The sequence below is a fragment of the Dipteris shenzhenensis genome, chromosome 30 (genome assembly GCF_047967505.1).
Source record: "Dipteris shenzhenensis isolate YYH24624 ecotype China chromosome 30, Dip_SZ_1.0, whole genome shotgun sequence".
In the NCBI taxonomy this organism is placed as follows: Eukaryota; Viridiplantae; Streptophyta; class Polypodiopsida; order Gleicheniales; family Dipteridaceae; genus Dipteris; species Dipteris shenzhenensis.
In genome coordinates this window covers 46,426,117-46,445,995 of record NC_141625.1, presented here as the reverse complement: position 1 = coordinate 46,445,995, position 19,879 = coordinate 46,426,117, and the positions used below count along the sequence as shown (strand labels likewise).

The 19,879-nt window shown below is 45.0% G+C and overlaps 1 protein-coding gene across 2 annotated transcripts in view; it reads right to left on the bottom strand.

Moving 5' to 3' along the window:
- Positions 1-19,879, bottom strand: part of LOC147882224 (lysine-ketoglutarate reductase/saccharopine dehydrogenase bifunctional enzyme) — a 257,686-nt gene that overhangs the window by 218,181 nt on the left and 19,626 nt on the right. For both annotated transcript variants that reach the window (XM_087401328.1, XM_087401327.1), the window contains one exon: positions 16,619-16,781. In XM_087401328.1, coding sequence (XP_087257454.1) covers positions 16,619-16,781 — 163 coding nt within the window. The remainder of the gene's footprint in view (positions 1-16,618; positions 16,782-19,879) is intronic.

Here is a 19,879-nt window from a genome sequence, read left to right as displayed (position 1 = left end):
ATGTAGTCACATATTTAGCCCGAACTTCCATTTTAATCCTGTCGTTCAGTCCATAGATAGTCTTTCAACTGAACCGACATAGGGAGAGGGTCTGTTATTTTCATAACACATTTCCTGAACTTATCAGTGTACTCTGCCACCAACAAATTCCTTTGGCGAGACTTCTGTAAGCATCCCAAGCTCGGGACTCTTCGTCAGGTGGAAGAAAGTGTTTCTTAAATTCAGCCTTAAACCCTTCCCAGGTGGTAGGGGCAACCTGATCTTTCTGTTGTTTTATCCACCACCTATCCGCTGCCTCAATAAATAGGTGAGTGGCCTTGCGGATTTTCTTTAGATCAGATCTGATTTCACAAATGGCGAAGGCTTCTTCCCACTTGTGTAACCAAACCTCGATCACATCAGAACTGCGCTCGGTCATCCGACCAGCGTACTTTTCCGGTCTATAATTGGCAATATTAGGTACCTTGACCTTCGCACGTTTCGACGAGTGTATACTGGGCTCTGGCTCAACTGGAGCTTTGCCCTTTTCATTTCTAGATGGTCTAGCCGACAAGGCTTGCACCATCTCTCTAAGTTCATTTTGACCAGCGTTCACTTGAAGCTGCTGGTTCATGATCTGTTGTAAGGCATCTTCAAGCACAGAAATCCTACCCACCAGAGTAGGTGTTGTGTGGTGGGACACTTGTTGCGTAGATCGCGCTCTAGATTCACCAGGATTTAACCTGGAATCTTGTCCCTCTGCCTCCATTCTTTCAAAAGGGAAAATAGAATATTTATATATATATATATATTTTTTCACTTCTTTCCGCACGCAAAAACTCCAAAAGTATATCACACTTCAAATTTCCCTTTGCTGTACAGGAATAAATAGACTGCAAACTGAAAACTGAAAATTTGTATAGAAGGGAAAAAAGATGCCCCCTGGAAGCTCCATGAAGTCTTGAGAGGATACTCCTATCCCCGGTATTCAGATCTTCAATAAAATAGTCGAACCACTGCCAAACTGTGTAATCTGCGCGATGTATTACTCTTGGCCAGAGAGAGTTCAAAAGTTAGGCGACCTCATCTTGACGTGACTATAAATCACATGGCCTTCACCAGATCAGCACATACACTTCAAGAATGAAGATAGGCGTTTTGATGCGCAGTAGTCTGGTTCAAATCACAGGCGATTCAGACCCCTGTCTCAATTCTTGACAGACCAATTTCTCCACAACGTAATCCTACGCTGAATTTACTCAAATTCTCAAAACCCTGTAAACGTCACCTTTATGCGCCTTATGTACTACCGACGGACCAAAATCTTACGACCAACTGTGAATAATTCAAATATCACGGTCTTTTTTTTTTCTCTCGCCTGTTCCTGGATTACACCGAAGCGTCATCTAATCCTGCCCAAATCTCTGGCGACGGCCTGGTCCCGTCAAGCGCACAATTCCTTGACGCGTTGATTTCGTTTCAAGTTCCCAGCCGTCTTAAGTATTCACAGCGACAGTCCAAAAACTCAGTTGTGCCATGATTTGCCCACGGTGCGCCGCTTGCTACGTTTGCCCAAATCGTCACGGCGGCTTTTATGGCATAATCCTGCGCGGAAGTCTTCCCCAATTTTGAAGGCAAACTGTCACGGCACTATTGTTTTGTCCGCATCTAAACCGTTTCAGCAAACGTATATGTACACAGCCTATGACAACTTTGCCCAAGTCGCTATCCCCAAATCACACACCTGCACCTCTGATCAACAAGCAGGCGCAGTATTACGTACTGACAATTGACAGTAATCTTAGTCACATAAGCCTGAACAGGACCTGTCCCAGCCAATCAAGACTCTGCCAGCCGTCCAAACAAACCGCGATCCAGTATCTGGCCGGACAGAATCTGATTGCCAATTCGTGATACCAAAACGTCAAACGGCTTCTACACGCTCATCAGGTGTCACCGTTTTCCCCAATCGCTTCCAGGCTCTGATACCAAAATGTAACGACCCAAAAAACTCAGGAAACTTCTTCACGTCGATTCAAGCTCACAATCACAGGCGATGGCATCCAGATTATCCTCCCAGCCTATCTCATGGATTGCATGCACACAAGATACGTAATTCATTTTCTTCATGCCTACCCACAAGCCGACAAATCCCTGGATGGGGTTTCCTCCTGCCACATGTCATCATTTTAGACCTTTAGCTTGGTACACCATTTACCCCTCTCTTGGGGCACAATTAAAACATTTGCCCCTTGGCATTCTTACACATTTAGGTGCACCTAGGCCTGAGCACTCAGAACCACCTAGTCGATGCCAATACACCCTCACCTAGGACCTTGGCAGTTACTTCCCTTGACCATTTAATTTACGCACATAAAATATTACAGAAGTCGGTCCTCTAAGGGAAAATGCCCATCGATCTTTCCGAGGTCATGCTATCTCGGCTAGAGCATAACACAAGTGGTTGCCATTGTTAGAATTTGCCTACAATGATAGAAAACATTCCTCTACAGGGTTCAGTCCTTTTGTGCTGAACTATGGTTATAGGCCAGCGAATCCAACTATAGTTGGAATACCTCAGAAAGTGCCTAGTGCCGCGAACTTTGTGGTTCAGATGCGGGAGATGCTAGCACTTGCGAGAGCGAACATCCGCCAAGCTATGGATAGAGCTAAGGCGTATGCGGATAAAACCGATCTGCTAGAGAATTTAAGGAAGGAGAAAAAGGTTTTCTCAGAGTTCCTTCGCACTCTAAGTCTTTGACTACAGGAGAGTGTGCTAAGTTATCACCTCGATATTGTGGGCCATGGTTAATTCTAAAAATAATAGGCAAGGTATCCTATAAATTAGAATTGCCACAGGGTTGTAAGGTGCACCGAGTGTTTCATGTTTCTCGTTTAAAGAAATTTTTGCATACAGGTGACTCACTAATCGAGGGTGTTGTTTCGTTTCAGGAGATAGAGGATAATGCAAGACGCAAACCAACAGGAATCCTGGACCGAGGAACAATGCAAGTACTCAATCGAAAGATACCCACGGTGTTGGTTGCATGGCATGGTCTACCTCTATCATAAGCTACCTGGGAATCCGTATACCAGTTACGGAGAGTGTTCCCAAACTTTATCATCGAGGACACTGATGCCTAAAGAGGGAAGGAATGTTACGCTCAAGTCGAGGTAACATGACCTCAAAAGGGTCAGTCGGCATTTTTCTTTAAAGGATCAATGTTTGTATTACATTTGTTTGGACTTCATGTAAATGATAAAAAAGGAATAAAGGTCAAGGTCCTTGGTGAGGGTGACATGGCACTAGACTAGGTGGATCTAAGGCTAAGGGACCTAAATGCATTAAATGTGCCTAGGGGCAAATGGTTTTAATGATATCCCAAGAGAGGGGTAAATGATGCATGAAGGAGGGACCCTAGAAAGAAGACATGTGGCATACTAGATCCATCTAGGGAATTTTGGGGCTTGGTGGAATTTAGCAGGCATGAGCTTCACGTAACCGTGGATTTTGCTGAGAGCTTGCTACCACCGAGGTTGGCTGGGAGGAAAATTGAGGTGCCTATGCCCGTGAATCAAGAATCAGTTAGGAGCAAACAGATTAAGTTGTGTCATAGGCTTTCGTGGCTGGCCCTTACACACATCTCTTGATGGTTCTAATCACAAGCAATGTCTCGATTAGTTACCAAGTACTTACTAGTTTCCCCCTTCTTGCGCTTGATACAGCGCTTGATACAATAGGAGATTGATCAATGCATCCAGGACAATCTTTGACAAGTATAATTTCATAGGGCACAGGTGTCCCTCACACAGCCACATGAGAAAGCACTTCCTCTACATAGGCGATGACTATTTCATCCAAGCACGAGGGTACCTAAAGATTCAGTTGGCCCATGGAGTATGGATCACCATGAGCCAGCTAAAGATGTCATCCCATTGATTGCAAATCAAGATTCGCATGCTTTGCAACACACAGTTGGTGGCACAGCTACGCTGAAACGCGTTTCAGAGCCCAGCCAGGCTTGAAACGCCGTTTCAGAGAAGCCCCGTTTCCTGAAACGCGTTTCAGGGTCTGCAACGTTTCAAAACCCTGAAACGGCTGGCTGAAACGTTTCAGCCAGTCTGAAACGCGTTTCAGAACCCTGAAACGTGCCGTTTCAGACAACACAGGCTGCTAGGTCTCCAAAATCACATTTTTTGTCTTTTTGCTTTTGATTTTGGTCTCCAGGCTCCTTCCACTCCTTCAGCCTCATACTCTCTCCATCCTCAAGGTTTTCCAGCCCTCCTTCAGCCCCATTCACTCCTTTCCTCTCCTTTCTCTCCTGCAGCCTGCTTCAGCCCTCCATCATCATCTACTCCCCTCCCTTGCTGACGTGGTGTTTCCCCGTTTCAGCCCTCCCAGAAATCCCGAAACGTTTCCGTTTCCATTTCCGTTCCCCGTTTCCCCGTTTTCGTTTCCCCTAACTATGGTTGGTGGAGACAGAGAAGCATGTCTTGACCCAAACTAGAGATGTGCCACACTCTTGCGTACAAGGTTACCCAACTTAGGTAGATCGATTGTGGGAATATGGCCTCAGACAGCACGTGATCATGGGCTTCTTCTTTGGGAAAGTAGTAAGGAGATATTGACCTTGATTTCTACACACTCTAGGTTTTACGAGACACAAGCCTTGCTGCCCCATAAGGTACCATCAGCGTCAGGCCGTTTCACACTGCCCGTGAGTACACTTTACACAGAGTCAAGAAGAGAAACAACAAATCTTAGACATGCTCTAGAGAACCCAAGACTCCCTATGGGACCATTTGGGCCCCATCCGGAGCTTAGACACATGATACATGACACATTACTAGGACATGACAAGAAGTACTCCTGACATATGGAGTTTTCCTTTACTTTTTTGTTCCTAGGTTCATCGTTTATCTCTTGTAGGTGTGATAGATACCTCTAGCTCCCCCTATGAGGCTCATGTTGTTTTTAAATTCTTTGGTCTCATAGGCTTTTTTGGCCTTCTATAGACATTAATAAACATTTCCTTCTTTCTTTATTTTTTCCCGAACACCACCCTTAGGATAATATATGAAGACTCATTAATGCTTCATTGAAAAAGTTAAGGGAGCGTTCATTTTATGAGAAAGAAAAGAAAGAAAGATATATTAACATCCGCAGGAGGCCTCGAGGGCCTATGGGAAAAAGTGCATAGAAAAAGTAAACTCATACAAGCCACAGTGGGCTGGAGCAAAGGGCGCACTAGGGCTGGAGGAGCGAGGCTATCAGGAGGGACCGCCTCATGGAGCTCTATCCTCTGAATGCTCTGACCCTGTATCCAGTAAGCTGGGGATCTCATCAATCTGGAACACGTGACCTCCCTCAGTCAACCAGGCCACCATCCCCCAAGTATAGTCCCTCTGAAGGCTCTGCATACGGGTCATAATCCTGAGGGCTCCCATCCGAATCCTCGCTACGCTACGACAACTCTAGAGGAGTGAGGGATCGTCTCCAGAAAACCAGCAAAGTAACAATTGACACTGCCCCTCCACCCGCATCTACTTCAACCACGGGCCGATGGGCAAGCCTCCGTGGGCGTCCAACCAGAAGAAGTAGGAGATCTTCCTCTGGACCATAACCGCGTCCAAAACCTGGAAACAACATCTCGTGGCACTGTCTAGGCCACCCAATGCCTCTCCCTCGAAGGGGTCCACATCGAAGAGTCCATCTGAAGCCTCCTGCCAATCCGTGTGGTGTAGGAAAAGAAGAACACCTCGTCCATCTCCTCGGCAAGGCCGCCCCTAGGGGCCCAGAACTACTCTTTTGGATCCCATTGGACCTCCCTCAAGGGCCTACCCTCCCAAAGCCAGAGGCACCATCTCAGAGCATCCTGCTTTAAGATACTGGGAGTGTCAATGTGCCACTCCTTTCCCAAACGTCCCACCCCTCTGATCGTCTCCCAATGAGTCCCATCTAGACTCGCATCCATCTCTGGGTCTCTCTCAATGAATGCCTAGAGTAGGCCTCCAAGTCCTACACGGAAAACACCAAGCTGCGTGCTGCCTTGCTGCATCATCATCCTCAAGGGGACACCAGTCCAAGAAAACTAGCCCAACCATTTACTGTCCATCCACACGCAAAGTCCCTCCCACCAGGACTCAGGGATGGCTAGGTCAATCTCTCTCATCTGCTGCCCTGCCCCTCGCAAATGCACTAAGGCTCCAAGCCTCGCCTCTGCCTCCATGGGTAATCTACTCCATCTACCAAAGGAGCCGGCCGGTCCACTGTCCCACTGTGCCCAACCAATGTGAGTCCGTTGCCCAAGCATACACCCCTCCTGATCTCTGATCTCTGGGTGCCAAACAAGGAGCTGACGCTCGAACTCCTCTCTGCATCTAGGCTGAGCACAAATGAGGCCCCCTGCGAATCTCTACCAGACCCTATGTGTTACCTTAGCCATAATCTCGGAACCATCTGGTGCGGTTATGGTGAAGCGAGAAACCAGAGGGCTCGACAGTGCTTGCATCAATGGGAGTGTAGAGCGTTGGGGACTAGGGATTACCCTACGCCTAGGCAACAATATGGAGTGCATAAGGCAGGCCTAAATGGACATAGAGGTTCTAAGGTCAAAATGGACACATGGCACTCAAGAGAACACCATGTGGCAAGCACTGGGCTAGGAGGGAGGATTCCAGAAGGAACTTCAGAGAGAGCAAGTTCATGTGAGAAGGAAGGGAATCCGTGGCAGGGTGGAACAGATACAGCTGAGCCCAGCTTAAAGGTAGAAAAGTTAATGCAAGAGTTTGATATACGATTAACATATAGGAAAGGGAAGTTCAATGTGGTAGTAGACTCTCTTAGCCGAATGCCAATTGTTAATGAATTGAGTTTTACTCAATTTCAGAATGATTTCCTAGAGTCCTTAAAGGAAAATTGGGAGTTTGATCCTCACTTCTCTGAAATATGGAAAACAATTAGAAATAGGGATTCAACTACTCGAGAGGCTTTCACTTAGGAGTTGCAAGGAAATAGCGACACACCACAGGTTGGTGATAAAGACTCAAGTGGAAAAAATATCCTATTGAAGATGCTACCTGCTCTACAAGGGTAGAGTATGTGTCCTAGATAATAATGACATTAGGCGCCAAATTCTTTTTGAATATCATGATAGTCCAAGTGTTGGACACCCGGAAATTCATAAGACATATGTGCTTCTGAAAAGACAATTCTTTTGGCCTGGAATCGGTAAGGACGTCCAAGATTATGTATTGAAGTGCCAAAAATGCCAAGTCAACAAGGCTGAACGCCTTAAGGTAGAAGGTCTCCTACACCCATTGGAGATTCCATCTGGCAAATGGGAAAGCACCTCCATGGATTTCATTGTGGGATTACCTAGGACACAGAGGGGGAACAACTCACTGTGGGTAATTGTGGATTGGCTGACCAAGATGGCTCATTTTATTCCTGCTAATGAAGATGTTAAAACTCCAGAATTAGCCAAGCTATTTGTGGAGCATATCTATAGACTGTATGGGCTACCAATAAGTATTGTTAGTGACCGTGATAGCAAATTTAACAACCATTTTTGGAGGGCTGTGTTTAAGAGATTAGAAACTTCATTGTATATGAGCACCGCGGATCATCCACAAAGTGATGGTCAAATTGAAAGGGTCAATCAGATCATTGAGGATATGCTTCGAGCATATTAAGTAAATGGCAAACTAATTGGGAACAGTATTTGCCCATATTAGAATTTGCATATAACAATGCCAAACATTCAGCTACAGGTTTTAGTCCATTCATGATGATGTATGGATTTCAACTAAGAGCCCCAACGACAGTGGGACTCGACAAAGAGAAGGTTCAAGCGGCCAAATACTTTCTTGAAGATATGTTATGCAAACCCCCACCGTAGAAAGTTGGAGTTTGAAGTAAATGAGAAAGAATCAAACGCTTAAGATAGCTAAAGATAGCATGAAAAGAGCTCAGGATAGAGCACGAAGTTATGCAAACCCCCATCGTAGAAAGTTGGAGTTTGAAGTAAATGAGAAAGTCTACCTTAAGGTACCTGAATCTTCAGAATCTCTAAAGACAGGAAAATGTCCGAAGTTATCTCCTAGATATTGTGGACCATTCACAATAATTAAGAGGATTGGAGAACTTGCTTACAAATTACCCTTACCTGAGGGATGTCGAGTACATCCAGTTTTTCATGTTAGTAGGCTAAAAAGAAAATTAGGAGATGATGATAATCTTCTTGGAAATGAACTCGTTGAACCTACATCTTTACCACATGAACCAAAAAGAATTTTAGATAAACAAGAAAAAAGAACACGACATACTATATGGCAAGAATGTCTGGTTAAGTGGAAAGATAGACTTGAAGAGTGTTCAACGTGGAAAAGGGTAAGCAATCTCCAGGGGAGGTTTCCCAATTTTGTTTCGAGGACGTAAACCATTCTTAAGGGGAAGGGAATGTTACATCAGCCATAATCCCGGAACCGCTGTCTGGTGCGGTTATGGTGAAGTGGGAAACCAAAGGGCTCGACAGTGCTTGCATCAATGGGAGTGTAGAGGGTCGGGGACTAGGGATTACCCTAGGCCTAGGCAACAATATGGAGTGAATAGTTAAGGCCTAAATGGGCATAGAGGTTCTAAGGTCAAAATAGACACATGGCACTCAAGAAAACACCATGTCGCAACCACTGGGCTAGGAGGGAGGATTCTAAAAGGAACTTGAGAGAGAGCAAGTTCATGTGACAAGAAAAGGAATCCGTCGTGGCAGGGTAGAACAGACAACAGAGCTGAGCCCTCCTTTGTGGTGATAGCAGCGTTACAGTATGGAGGCTCCCCATCAAGGGAGAACCCTTCTTCGTAAGGGGGGCCTCTGAGAAGATCCATCTCTGTGAATGCTGCCACAGCCCCCCAGTGCGTGGGGTGTTCCTGAGAAGCCCTCGCTGTAAGAGGAGCTTCCAAGGCTCTGCAACTTGAGTGAGGCCGCAAACAACCAACGTGCCCAAGAGGGCTCTGCTTTGCACCTCTGGATCAATGATACCCAAGCCTCCCAATGCCTGCGGCGTCTGCGCAAAATAGGCTCACTACCAGGTGCTCTCAAAACATCCCTTGTCTTCCTTACTCCAGGTGTAACAACACGGGCTCTAGTATTCCTCATGCCGTCCGAACCTGCCCAACTGTCAGAGCTGCCCAATGCACCCTCTGTGAAAACACCAGCAAGAGGAGATATACCAGGCCGTGACAAGGAGGACCTGGTTTGCCACTAAGGCACGGCCCGCTAGGGAGAGTTTGGCCGAGCTCCAGTAGAGGATCTTGCGCCGAACACTCTCGAGGACCGGGGGATCTGTTGCTCTGCTGCAATATCAATACCAACTTGGCATCCGAGGTATCTCACAGTTTGGCCCCGCGGTATCTATCTGAAGCCAAAGTCGCTCCCCCACTCTTGAATCTCCTGTGTCTCCTCAAAGCCTATGAAGAAACCTCTGGACTTTGTCCAATTGATCCGCGCACCCAAGGCCTCACAGTAAATAGCCAGGGCTCCCCTGACTCTCTCCAAACTCGTAGTGGTGCCCTCTACATGTGTCATCTGCAAACTCAGAGTCCAGCAGCTACTCCTCTTGTCTAATCGGGAGCCTCAAACCTGGGACGCCTATCAATTGTGATCTCAAGGAGCCCAAAGCCTCCGCCACAAACAAGAAGAGGAAGGGAGCGAGGGGGCAGCCCTAACAGACCAACTGAGAGAGAGGAAAGGCCTCGCCGTGTGTCCTTCAATAAGCATCTGGCTAGAGCTCCCCGCATAAAGCGCAGAAACTCCTCTGATCCATCTGTCTGAGAAACCCAATCTCCTCATAGTACCCTCCAGGAAAGACCAATCCACCTTGTCATAGGCCTTCTCAAAATCGAAGAGGAGGACGGCCAACAGCTGTGACTCCTTCCAGGACCAATCCACTGCCTCCCAGAACGTGAAGATGTTCTCCCAGATGCTACGCTCTTGGACGAACCCGGTCTATGTGTCGTGAATATTGTCAGTAAGATGGGACCATTAACCGCAAACTAAAGACCTTGGCGAGTATCTTGTATGCAGTATCAAGCAAAGTGATCGATCTCCACAGCCGGATGGCTGACCTATCTCCACCTTTCGGGATCAAACAAATCCACCCCCAGCGGCGGGGGGGCAGCGGAATGAGGAGCGATGGGGGGAGGGGGGGGGGGGGGAGGTGGAAGAAATGGCGAGGGGAGGAGTTGGGGGGCGGAGGGGGATGGTGGAGGAGCCGGCGAAGGGGAGGAGGTGGGAGGCAGAGGAAATGGCAGAAGGGGGGCTGAGGAGAAGAGGGTGGCAGAGGAGGCAAGGGGGGTGGGGGTGGACGAGACGGCGAGAGGGGGAGCTGACGGGGTGGAGGCAGAGGAGGAGGAGGACGGGGGGGAGGCAGAGTGGGCTGCGGGAGGGAGGAGTTGGCAAGTTAGCAGCAGTAGCTCCAAAAGCTCCTTACTCCAGGGCACTATTTTTCTAGAAAGTTTCTCTGCTGATCATTGGTGTTCATATGTGTGTGTGTGCTCTATATAAGAGCTGTACTTGTCTTGTGTCAAATCAATCAAGTATCAAGCCTACCCTCTCTCTCTCTCCCTCTCCACCATGCATCTTCACTTCCTATGCGCCAGTCGACGGAACTCGCGCATCATCTTTGGCTCGCTCGGATGGTTGTGTTTGGTTTCGAATCTAAGCTGATGGCATAGAGCCTTGCACTCATCATCGTACCATCTATTACAAGGGACAGTCCAAGGTGGTGGTCAACGAGTGGAGCGAGTAGTGTGAGGGAAGGCGTGAAGGGCGGCCTCGTGAAGTGAACGGGTGGCCAAAGCACGGTCCTCTAGTAGGGGTATAAAATCAATATATGTGAGAAGTGCATAAAGGGGGGCTGAATACCTAGGGGAAAGACTATGGTTGAGGTGTATATTATGATAGGTGGTATGAGTGATCGGTGGTGTGAGTGGTACTACAAGATGGGGTATGGAGATACGAAAGAAGAGGTAGGTGTGGTTGGCCCCAAGAGGAGGTGGTGCAACAATGAAGTCAGTGATACATGAGGCAAAGGCAGGGGATCCCATGATGTCACACTAGAGCCCCCCCCATGTGGAAAGCAAGTCAAACCACCTGAAGAGTGCCATCTATCAAGACTGTTATAGATAATAAGATCGTGCAACCCTGCCCAAATCTAACAATGTGTGTCCATAAGATGTGATTGGGGCCCGTAGTCATATCATACTTGCATCCTCCAAGTCGATGTCTAGCAACAAGACAGAATCAACTCTAAATTCAAGGAGTGATACTTGACGCACGCATGTCCTTGCGTTGAAGTCCCCAATAAGGAGGACTTCCCCGTAGCTCAAGAAATCAACAATGTCAGGATAGACAGCTACATACAGTGATGTGCCAATTGCCTCTCAGATATCTCGGGCAAAGTGGAGGGCTTGGGGGAAAAGTAGCATGTTGTGACGAACAAATCCTGGTTGTCTGTGGGTTAGGATCTGGATCCAGAGACATATGAAATGTGTCTCTCTCCTCTCTACTGAGATGGCCCCAAAAAGAGAGGACATGTAAAGCACTGCTACTCCTCTTGAACCTCGCACACCACCTGTGTCCCTCGTCTCATCTCTATAAGCAATCTCCCTAGTGTACCTGCTGCTGACTAATGGTAGTGGGCGCTTTGGACTCTGGTGTGTCTTTGTATAAAAGACTATGTCACGAACTATAGAGGATTTTGAGAAATATGATATTTTCTATGCTAGACAACATTTTTTTTCAGAAGTTGTATTTTTTGTGAGACATGAATTGCAGCCTGCAGTGGCTTTTAATGATATCTATGGAAGATGGATTGTTCTGCAGTGCTTAATTCAGGGAGAGATTTTTGAGTTTGCTTCATTTTATGCTTCACAATCATTTCATGCTAGAGGCAAAATTTGGGAGGACATGCAGAGCTATCCCTGGCGTTATCATGCCTTCATATGTGGAGATTTTAATAATGCTCCTCAACCTGGAGATAATACATCTGGATGCACTTATATATTGGCATTTGAAAGAGATCATTGGTCTCATCTCTTGCTTCAGCTCCTTTTGGCTGACTTATGGAAAGGATCTCTACCTTTTATGCTAGGTTTCACATTTCAGCACAATGCAATTTCCTCCTATCAGGCACGCTTGGATCGTTGGTACAGGGTTAATCCACAACATTATAAAAATCTTACTTCAAAAATGTGGGTGGATTATACCTTTGTGCATTCAGATCATGCTCTTGTTTGGCTGAGAATATCTTTGCATGATATACCAGACGGTTGATTATTTCATAGAAGGCTGCTCATTGTAAACAACAGTTACTTGCAGCATAATGCCTACAAAGACATGGTTTATGATGCATGTCAGCCTCTTTCCCGTCAAAGTCTTATTGATATAGATTATGCTTGGGATGCTTTCATTGCTCGCATGCAATCAGGACTTATGGTAAGAATTACATGAAGACTCGGCGGGAAAATGTAGCTCAAGAAAAACAGACGATTTTCAGCCTCTCTCCATGGATGAAAGCACTTCTTTATGTCAGGCTCGACATTGTCTCCAAAGTAATGATCACGGGAAAATCTCTAAGTGGGAGACAGATTAAGACAAAAAGCCTTCCTGGACAAAGGATGCTCGTCTAAAGAATTTTTTAAAAGTTTGCATTGCAAGAGGCAATCTTCAAATATTTGTCATGCTCTTATGCTTGATGGGGTTTGGACTTCTTCAAGAGCACAACTTGTTGCAGCATGTCTTGCTTATTTTTCACGTCAGTTTGGGATGGTGGATCTCCCTTCACAAGATGTTCTTCAAGCCAGGAATGCTCTCCTTCAGTATGTTTCTCCCATTGTTTCTCCTATGCAGGCTACTGAGCTAGAAATGCCTTTTATTGAAACAGAGTTGACTGATGCTTTAAAATCCTGTGGCAGATGGAAATCTCCAGAATGGGATGGTTTCACAGTTGAGTTCTTTCTTGCACACAAGGATATTCTTAAGCTACCTCTTTCATGCATGATCGATTCTACTTGGGAAAATCAGCTTCTACCAGATTCATGGAAAAAAGGGATTGTCAAGCTCATTCCAAAAAAGAATATATGTGAATCCCTGGATTATTGGAGGCCAATTACCCTTATGCATGTTGTTTACAAGATCATCACCAAGACCGTTGATCGCATTAAAGGGTATCTGCATGATGGCCTTCATCCTTCTCAATATGGTTTTGTTCCTCGATGACGGCATATTACATATAATATTGCTAATGCATATGTGGGTATAGAATATGCCAAATATACAAAGCATGATGTTTTACTATTGCAAGTTGACATTGCTAAAGCTTTTGACACAATCCAATGAGATTTCATTTCACAGACTATGCGTGTATTGGGTTTTGCTCAAGAATCACATAATATTATTTACTGGCTTTACAGTGACAGTAAAACTGCTTGCATACTCTCAGGAGATTTTTCTGAAGCATGGACTTTCCGATGCTTAGTTCGTTAGGGCTGTCCAATTAGTGCATTGCTTTATGCTATTGCTACACATCCCATGCTTCAATATATGGATCATCTAGTAGCAACAGATATGCTTCATGGTTTGGACATTCCTCGCAGTGATACGCTGATTGCTCAAGCATATGCTATGATTCCTTTTTTACTCCAAGGAATACTCAGCAGGATTTATCCTCTCTCATGCAAGCACTCTCTCTTTTTGGTTTGGCTGCTGGCCTTCATGTTAATTTTCAGAAATCCAAATTGTTACCTTTGCATTCCAAGGAATGGCATTCTCTTTTATGGCCTGGTGAAATTGTCCAACCAAATCAGCTGGTTCGTCATTTGGGTTATCCTCTTGGTTGGATGATTACTCGTCGGCAACAATCTGATCGGGTTTTGAAGAAGAAACTTGAATACTGGAAACTTGCCACATGGTCTTTGCATGTCAGGCTACGGATTGTTCAATCCATTATTATGGCATATATTCAGTTTTATTTGCCCTCGATCATGTTCAACAAAGGGCATCTTGCAGCATTCATGTCTCTGGTTATGGAAGCCTTTTGGCGCTCTAAACATGGCAAAAAAAGCTTGCGGTTACTTTCGGTGCAGCATCTATGTTCTCCCGAGATGCATGGAGGACTTAATATTCTGAATATTCATGTACATATTCTTGCTCATAAAGGCAAAATGGTGCTGCAATTTATGCAGGGTTCTCAGCCATGGGCTGCCGTGATGCGTCATTTGCTCTCTCAACTTACTACCCCACCTTTGGTTATTGGCAGCCCACTCCCTAGGATTTTATCTTAGGTTCTATTGAGGGAAAAATCAAAGGCTGCCCACTGATCTCCAACATGTTAATGGACTGAAAACATATTCTATCTCACTTGGAATAGAGTGGCAAGGATTCTTTATAGGGCAATTCTTTACGTTCTGAAAGCATACATTGGTTGAAAGCATTTTCCCCTTTGTTGGCTTTTCAAGAGCCTCAATGTTCCTATTTTTTGAGTATTAAGAGGATCCATTCTGTTGCAGATGTGATTCATGATGATGGGACCTCTCTTTCTCTTCCTCAGGCTGCTGCAAAATTCAGTCTTGGCATGCATAACCGTTTTGTTTGGTATCTTATTACTCGTATGCTTCAACCTTATATTCCAATACCTCCTTTGGAAATTCAGGCTTCGAGACTGGACACTTCATTTGTCATCCCTTGAAGCTATCTCACATAGCAAATTCTTCTTTGTATAAGGTTCTTCAGCCCTTGCCTTGGGTTTCGCAGCGGACAAACAACCTTTGGCATATGAATCGTCCCGCACAATGGTGGCAACGGAGATTGCGAGGGATTTGGAAATCTAAAATTCCACTTCGACAAAGTAGGTTTTTCTTTGGAGAATATTGTTAGGAGTTCTTCCATCTGGACAGTTTCTGTCACGCATACATGTTGCTCCACCTGTTTGTCACAGATGCTTGGCTCCATGAGAGTCAGTGCCTCATCTTCTTTGGCATTGCTCTCACACACGTGACTTTTTGAGATTGCTGCGCCAGCGTTTACAAACCAGATTTCCCAGTGCTACTTTTAAAAAAAATCTTTCTAGTTATTTGGGATTCACCCACACAGACAGGGTCTTGATTTTTTTTTTGTATGGGTTCGGTATTGGGCACTATGGACTCTTTGGAAAGATAGAAATCATAGAGTCTTTGGTGATCCCATTTTCACAGGGATACTCTTTCTTCAGGCACTCTTTGCAGCAATCTTTTTTTGATTGCTTGTAAACAGGGACTTTTGATCATGATGTATATTTGTCATATCTTGATGTTTTCTCTTGATGTACTTGAGCACATCCTGCTTTGGGATTGTGACTCTGTAATATAAAAGCAAAACCCTTTCACCTTAAAAACAAATGTGTGGTTGTTTGGCTTTCATTCGGTCAGAAAGGGTTCTGATCTCCTTTTTTACAGGGTTCGTTATTGGGCTCTATGGACCCTATGGAAGGATCGCACCCATCGGGTATTTGGTGATCCCATTCTTGCTAAATATCAGTCCTTCCAAGCATCTCTACGACAATCGCTTCATGCTTGTAACTGGAGGTCCCAGCTTTTGCCATTGTTCCTTATGATATAATCTTCAATGGATTTCACCAAAAGAATATGTGTGTATGTGTGTGTTGGGGGGGGGGGGGCGCTTGCCCTACCTACTCACTGACCCAAGGGAGACTATTATGCATCTTCTATGGACCTACCCCACTGCCACTGATTTTCTTCTTAGGATAGGCATTTATCTTCACGCTAATTCCCAAGGATCTCTTCCAGCAGGAAATTTAGGTTATTTAGTAGATACACCTCTACGCTAGACTATGTTCAGTTTTTTCTACTGGTGTCGCTTTTGGGCAATATGCTCTTTATATCGTGCACATAATATTCGACTGTAAGGGCACTCTTCGGTGGATGTTTACCACTTCTTTCGATCCTCTCTGTATCGGTCTCTAGAAGATGCACATTGCCTTGGAGATCTTCCTCTAGCCCAGCTGAAGTGTTCCATCACTGTTTTCTGAAACCTACATGTAAATTCCTTTGTATCTCCCCCATCATTGGCAAGGCTCACCTTGCAAGCTACTGAAGAATGATGGCACGAAAAACATGTGAGTAGGCACTTTCAATCTAATGTGCATGTTGCTATAATTGAAACGGGTGGACAGTGATCTGGCTGTGACCTCTGTGAATGATAGTGAGTCCCTATATGACTCCCATGCCTATGTATGTCTATAGCCCTCAATGAAGGATCCAACCCCATGCCTACCCTTGTCTCACTAAACATACATCTTAACATGCATTGATGCGCACACTAAATATGAGCAGCTCCCAAATCCTGCACCAAGGTCTATGCAAAGTCCTGAAAGAAAAACCTCCACACAATGAGGAATATGCACACTAAATATAAGAATAAAAATAGCATCCGTAATATGCCATAGTAAGGAATACAAAAATGTTTAGAAGTGTCAACAACAATATAGTCTCTACTGAGCTCCAAGACAGGCTTAAAGACCATGAAACACAAAAAAATTGAAACTTTCTACATTGAAGCTTGTCAATAGCAAAACTGTAAACCTGAAAAAAGGCTTCTCAATCGATGATGTATGATTGACACATTCCATCGACCCTTCTATGTCGCAAGTAATGTCAGCAATACCAATAAGTCTGGAATGTAGGTCTTGTTGCTCCACGTTTGTAAGAAGGCGTGGATATCTTCTTTCCCAATACATGCAATTCACTGAAAAGAAAAGGTCAAAGACTTACTGGAAATAAAAATGATGTTATATGAGAAGATAGGTCTTTCAGTAAGCATGATATTTATATTGATTAGGAAGAAAGCACTTCATTTAGTGAGTGGCCTATTTGGATTGCAAAAGGACTATTATATCAGGAAAATAATCCAACATTGGAGCACCAAGTTAATAATGTTTAAAAATAGATTTAGTGTTCCAAGAGAGAATTACATAATAGCCCATGCCTGACAACCATAATGAACCATTTTCTGCACTAGCCTAGAGTACAGACAATTTCACATCTCCCATCCAGATGTGTGACTTTTTGCATTTACTTTAGACGATGCAATGGATCGCACGGTGATGATGGAACTGGGGAATGGTTGCGGTGTACACTGTAGTGCCGATGATGGTGCAAGTGTGAACGAAACGGAAAGAAGAGACGGGAGGCAAAACAAGGAATGATCAATGCTCATGCTGGTAAGAACCATAACAAGGATACACGCCAAGAGCCAAATAGGATGGAAAGTGGATTACCAACCCAACCAACTTACACAGGTGTACCCCTAAAATGGTACAAAGATCACTCACTAAGAATCCTCAATACAACAAGCATTCTCATAGCTCAAGCCTCTCTTCTCTCACACTCTTCTCTGCCTCCCCTGAATGAATCCCTACTCTCTCCTGTCTTCATCTATTCTCCCCCCTCTCTCCTGATACTGAATTCTTTCTATTTGATGCCATGATGCTCCCCCCCCTCCACTGCTAGATGGGCCTATCCCTTTGAGGATAAGGGCTCACTCCTTGATGTCCCCAAACTATCCACCATGTTAAGACACTTCACCACGGCTTCACCATCATTCGGTGATGCTTTGGCTTTTACGCCTGCACGTCATCACCTTCTGCACCTACACCGACTCCTTGGCGGTGTCATAACTCCTACATGTGTTCTCTCATATCTCCTCCACAAGATCACCTTTCTACACTTGTGACACGATCTTTACTATTCTCACTTTCGTTCGTCGAATCACACGCAAGACAAAGTCACAGGCAATGGCATCGTATTTTTCCTCCCAGCCTCTCTTGTGGATTGTATGCCCGTAACAGATACGTAATTCAATTTCTTTTTCCATGCATATCCACAAGCCCACAATTCCCTAGATGGTTCCCTCCTGCCACATGTCATCATTTTAGACCTTTAGCTTGGTACACCATTTACCCCTCTCTTGGGGCACAATTAAAACATTTGCCCCTTGGCATTCTTACACATTTAGGTGCACCTAGGCCTGAGCACTCAGAACCACCTAGTCGATGCCAATACACCCTCACCTAGGACCTTGGCAAATACTTCCCTTGACCATTTTATTTACACACATAAAATATTACAAAAGTCGGTCATCTAAGAGAAAATGCCCACCGATCTTTCTGAGGTCATGCTATCTCAGCTAGAGCATAACATTCCTTCCCTCTTCAAGCATCAGCGTCCTCGATGATGAAATCTGGGAATACTCTCCGTAACTGGTATACGGATTCCCAGGTAGCTTCCGATAGAGGTAGACCATGCCATGCAACCAACACCGTGGGTATCTTCCGATTGTGCACTTGCATTGTTCCTCGGTCAAGGATTCATGTTGCTTTGCGTCTTGCATTATCCTCTATCTCCTGAAACAAAACAACACCTTCGATTAGTGAGTCACCTGTATGCAAAAATTTCTTTAAACGAGAAACATGAAACACTGGGTGCACCTTACACCCCAGTGGTAATTCTAATTTATAGGCTACTTTGCCTATTCTTTTTAGAATTAACCATGGCCCACAATATCGAGGTGATAACTTAGCACACTCTCCTGCAGTTAAAGACTTAGAGTGCGAAGGAACTCTGAGAAAAACTTTTTCTCCTTCCTTAAATTCTCTAGTGGATCGGTTTTCATCCGCATACGCCTTAGCTCTATCCATAGCTTGGCGGATGTTAGCTCTCGCAAGTGCTAGCATCTCCCGCATCTGAACCACAAAGTTCGCGGCACTAGGCACTTTCTGAGGTATTCAAACTATAGTTGGATTCGTTGGCCTATAACCATAGTTCAGCTCAAACGTACTGAACCCCGTAGAGGAATGTTTTCTATCATTGTAGGCAAACTCTAACAATGGCAACCACTTGTCCCATGTATGTTGCCTCAATGACACATATGCTCTAAGCATATCCTCTAAAATTTGGTTGATTCTTTCTGTCTGACCATCCGTTTCTGGATGATCCCCACTACTCATTCCCAACTCACTCCTTAGTGTCTCAAATACTGCAGTCCAAAAATGACCGGTAAATTTGACATCTCTGTTTGACACTATGGATTTGGGTAATCCATGCAGACGAAATATATGTCTAATAAACAAATCCGCCACTTGCGGGGCACTAACAGATTCTCTAGGAATGAAGTGAGCCATCTTGGTAAGACGATCAACCACCACAAGGATAGAATCATATCCACCTTGTGTCGTAGGCAGCCCTACAATAAAGTCCATGGAAATGCTCTCCTACTTACTTAGTGGTATCTCCAAGGGCTGTAAAAGTCCGGGTGGCTTCACCCGCTCTGCCTTACTTACCTGACACGAAAAACAACGTGTCACATATTCATGAATATGCTTTTTCATCTTTGGCCAAAAGAAATCTCGCTTCACGAGATCATATGTCTTCTCGACTCCTGGATGTCCCGCACATGGGCTATCATGGCATTGTCGAATGACTCTCTGCCTGAGATCATTCTGATTAGGTACTACTACCTTGCCATTTCTTTTCAGCATACCATCCCTTATGGCATATCTTGCATAAGTTTGGCCTTTTCTAGATGCCAAGTCATCCTTTTTCCCGGGTTTTCACATATGAGCCTTAGGCCATAGGCTCTGGACGAACTCGTCCACCTTTTGAGTTTCTCTAATCTCGGCCATTAGAGCACTCTCTAACACCGTGAAACTCGTGTTATGCATAATGCGTGACAACGCATTAGCAACTTTATTATCCTTTCCTCTTCATGAGTTCTGCCCACCTAGCTTGGCGGCCTCTCAAGTCAGGTTGTTTACAAAAATGTTTCAAAGTATCATGATCAACATC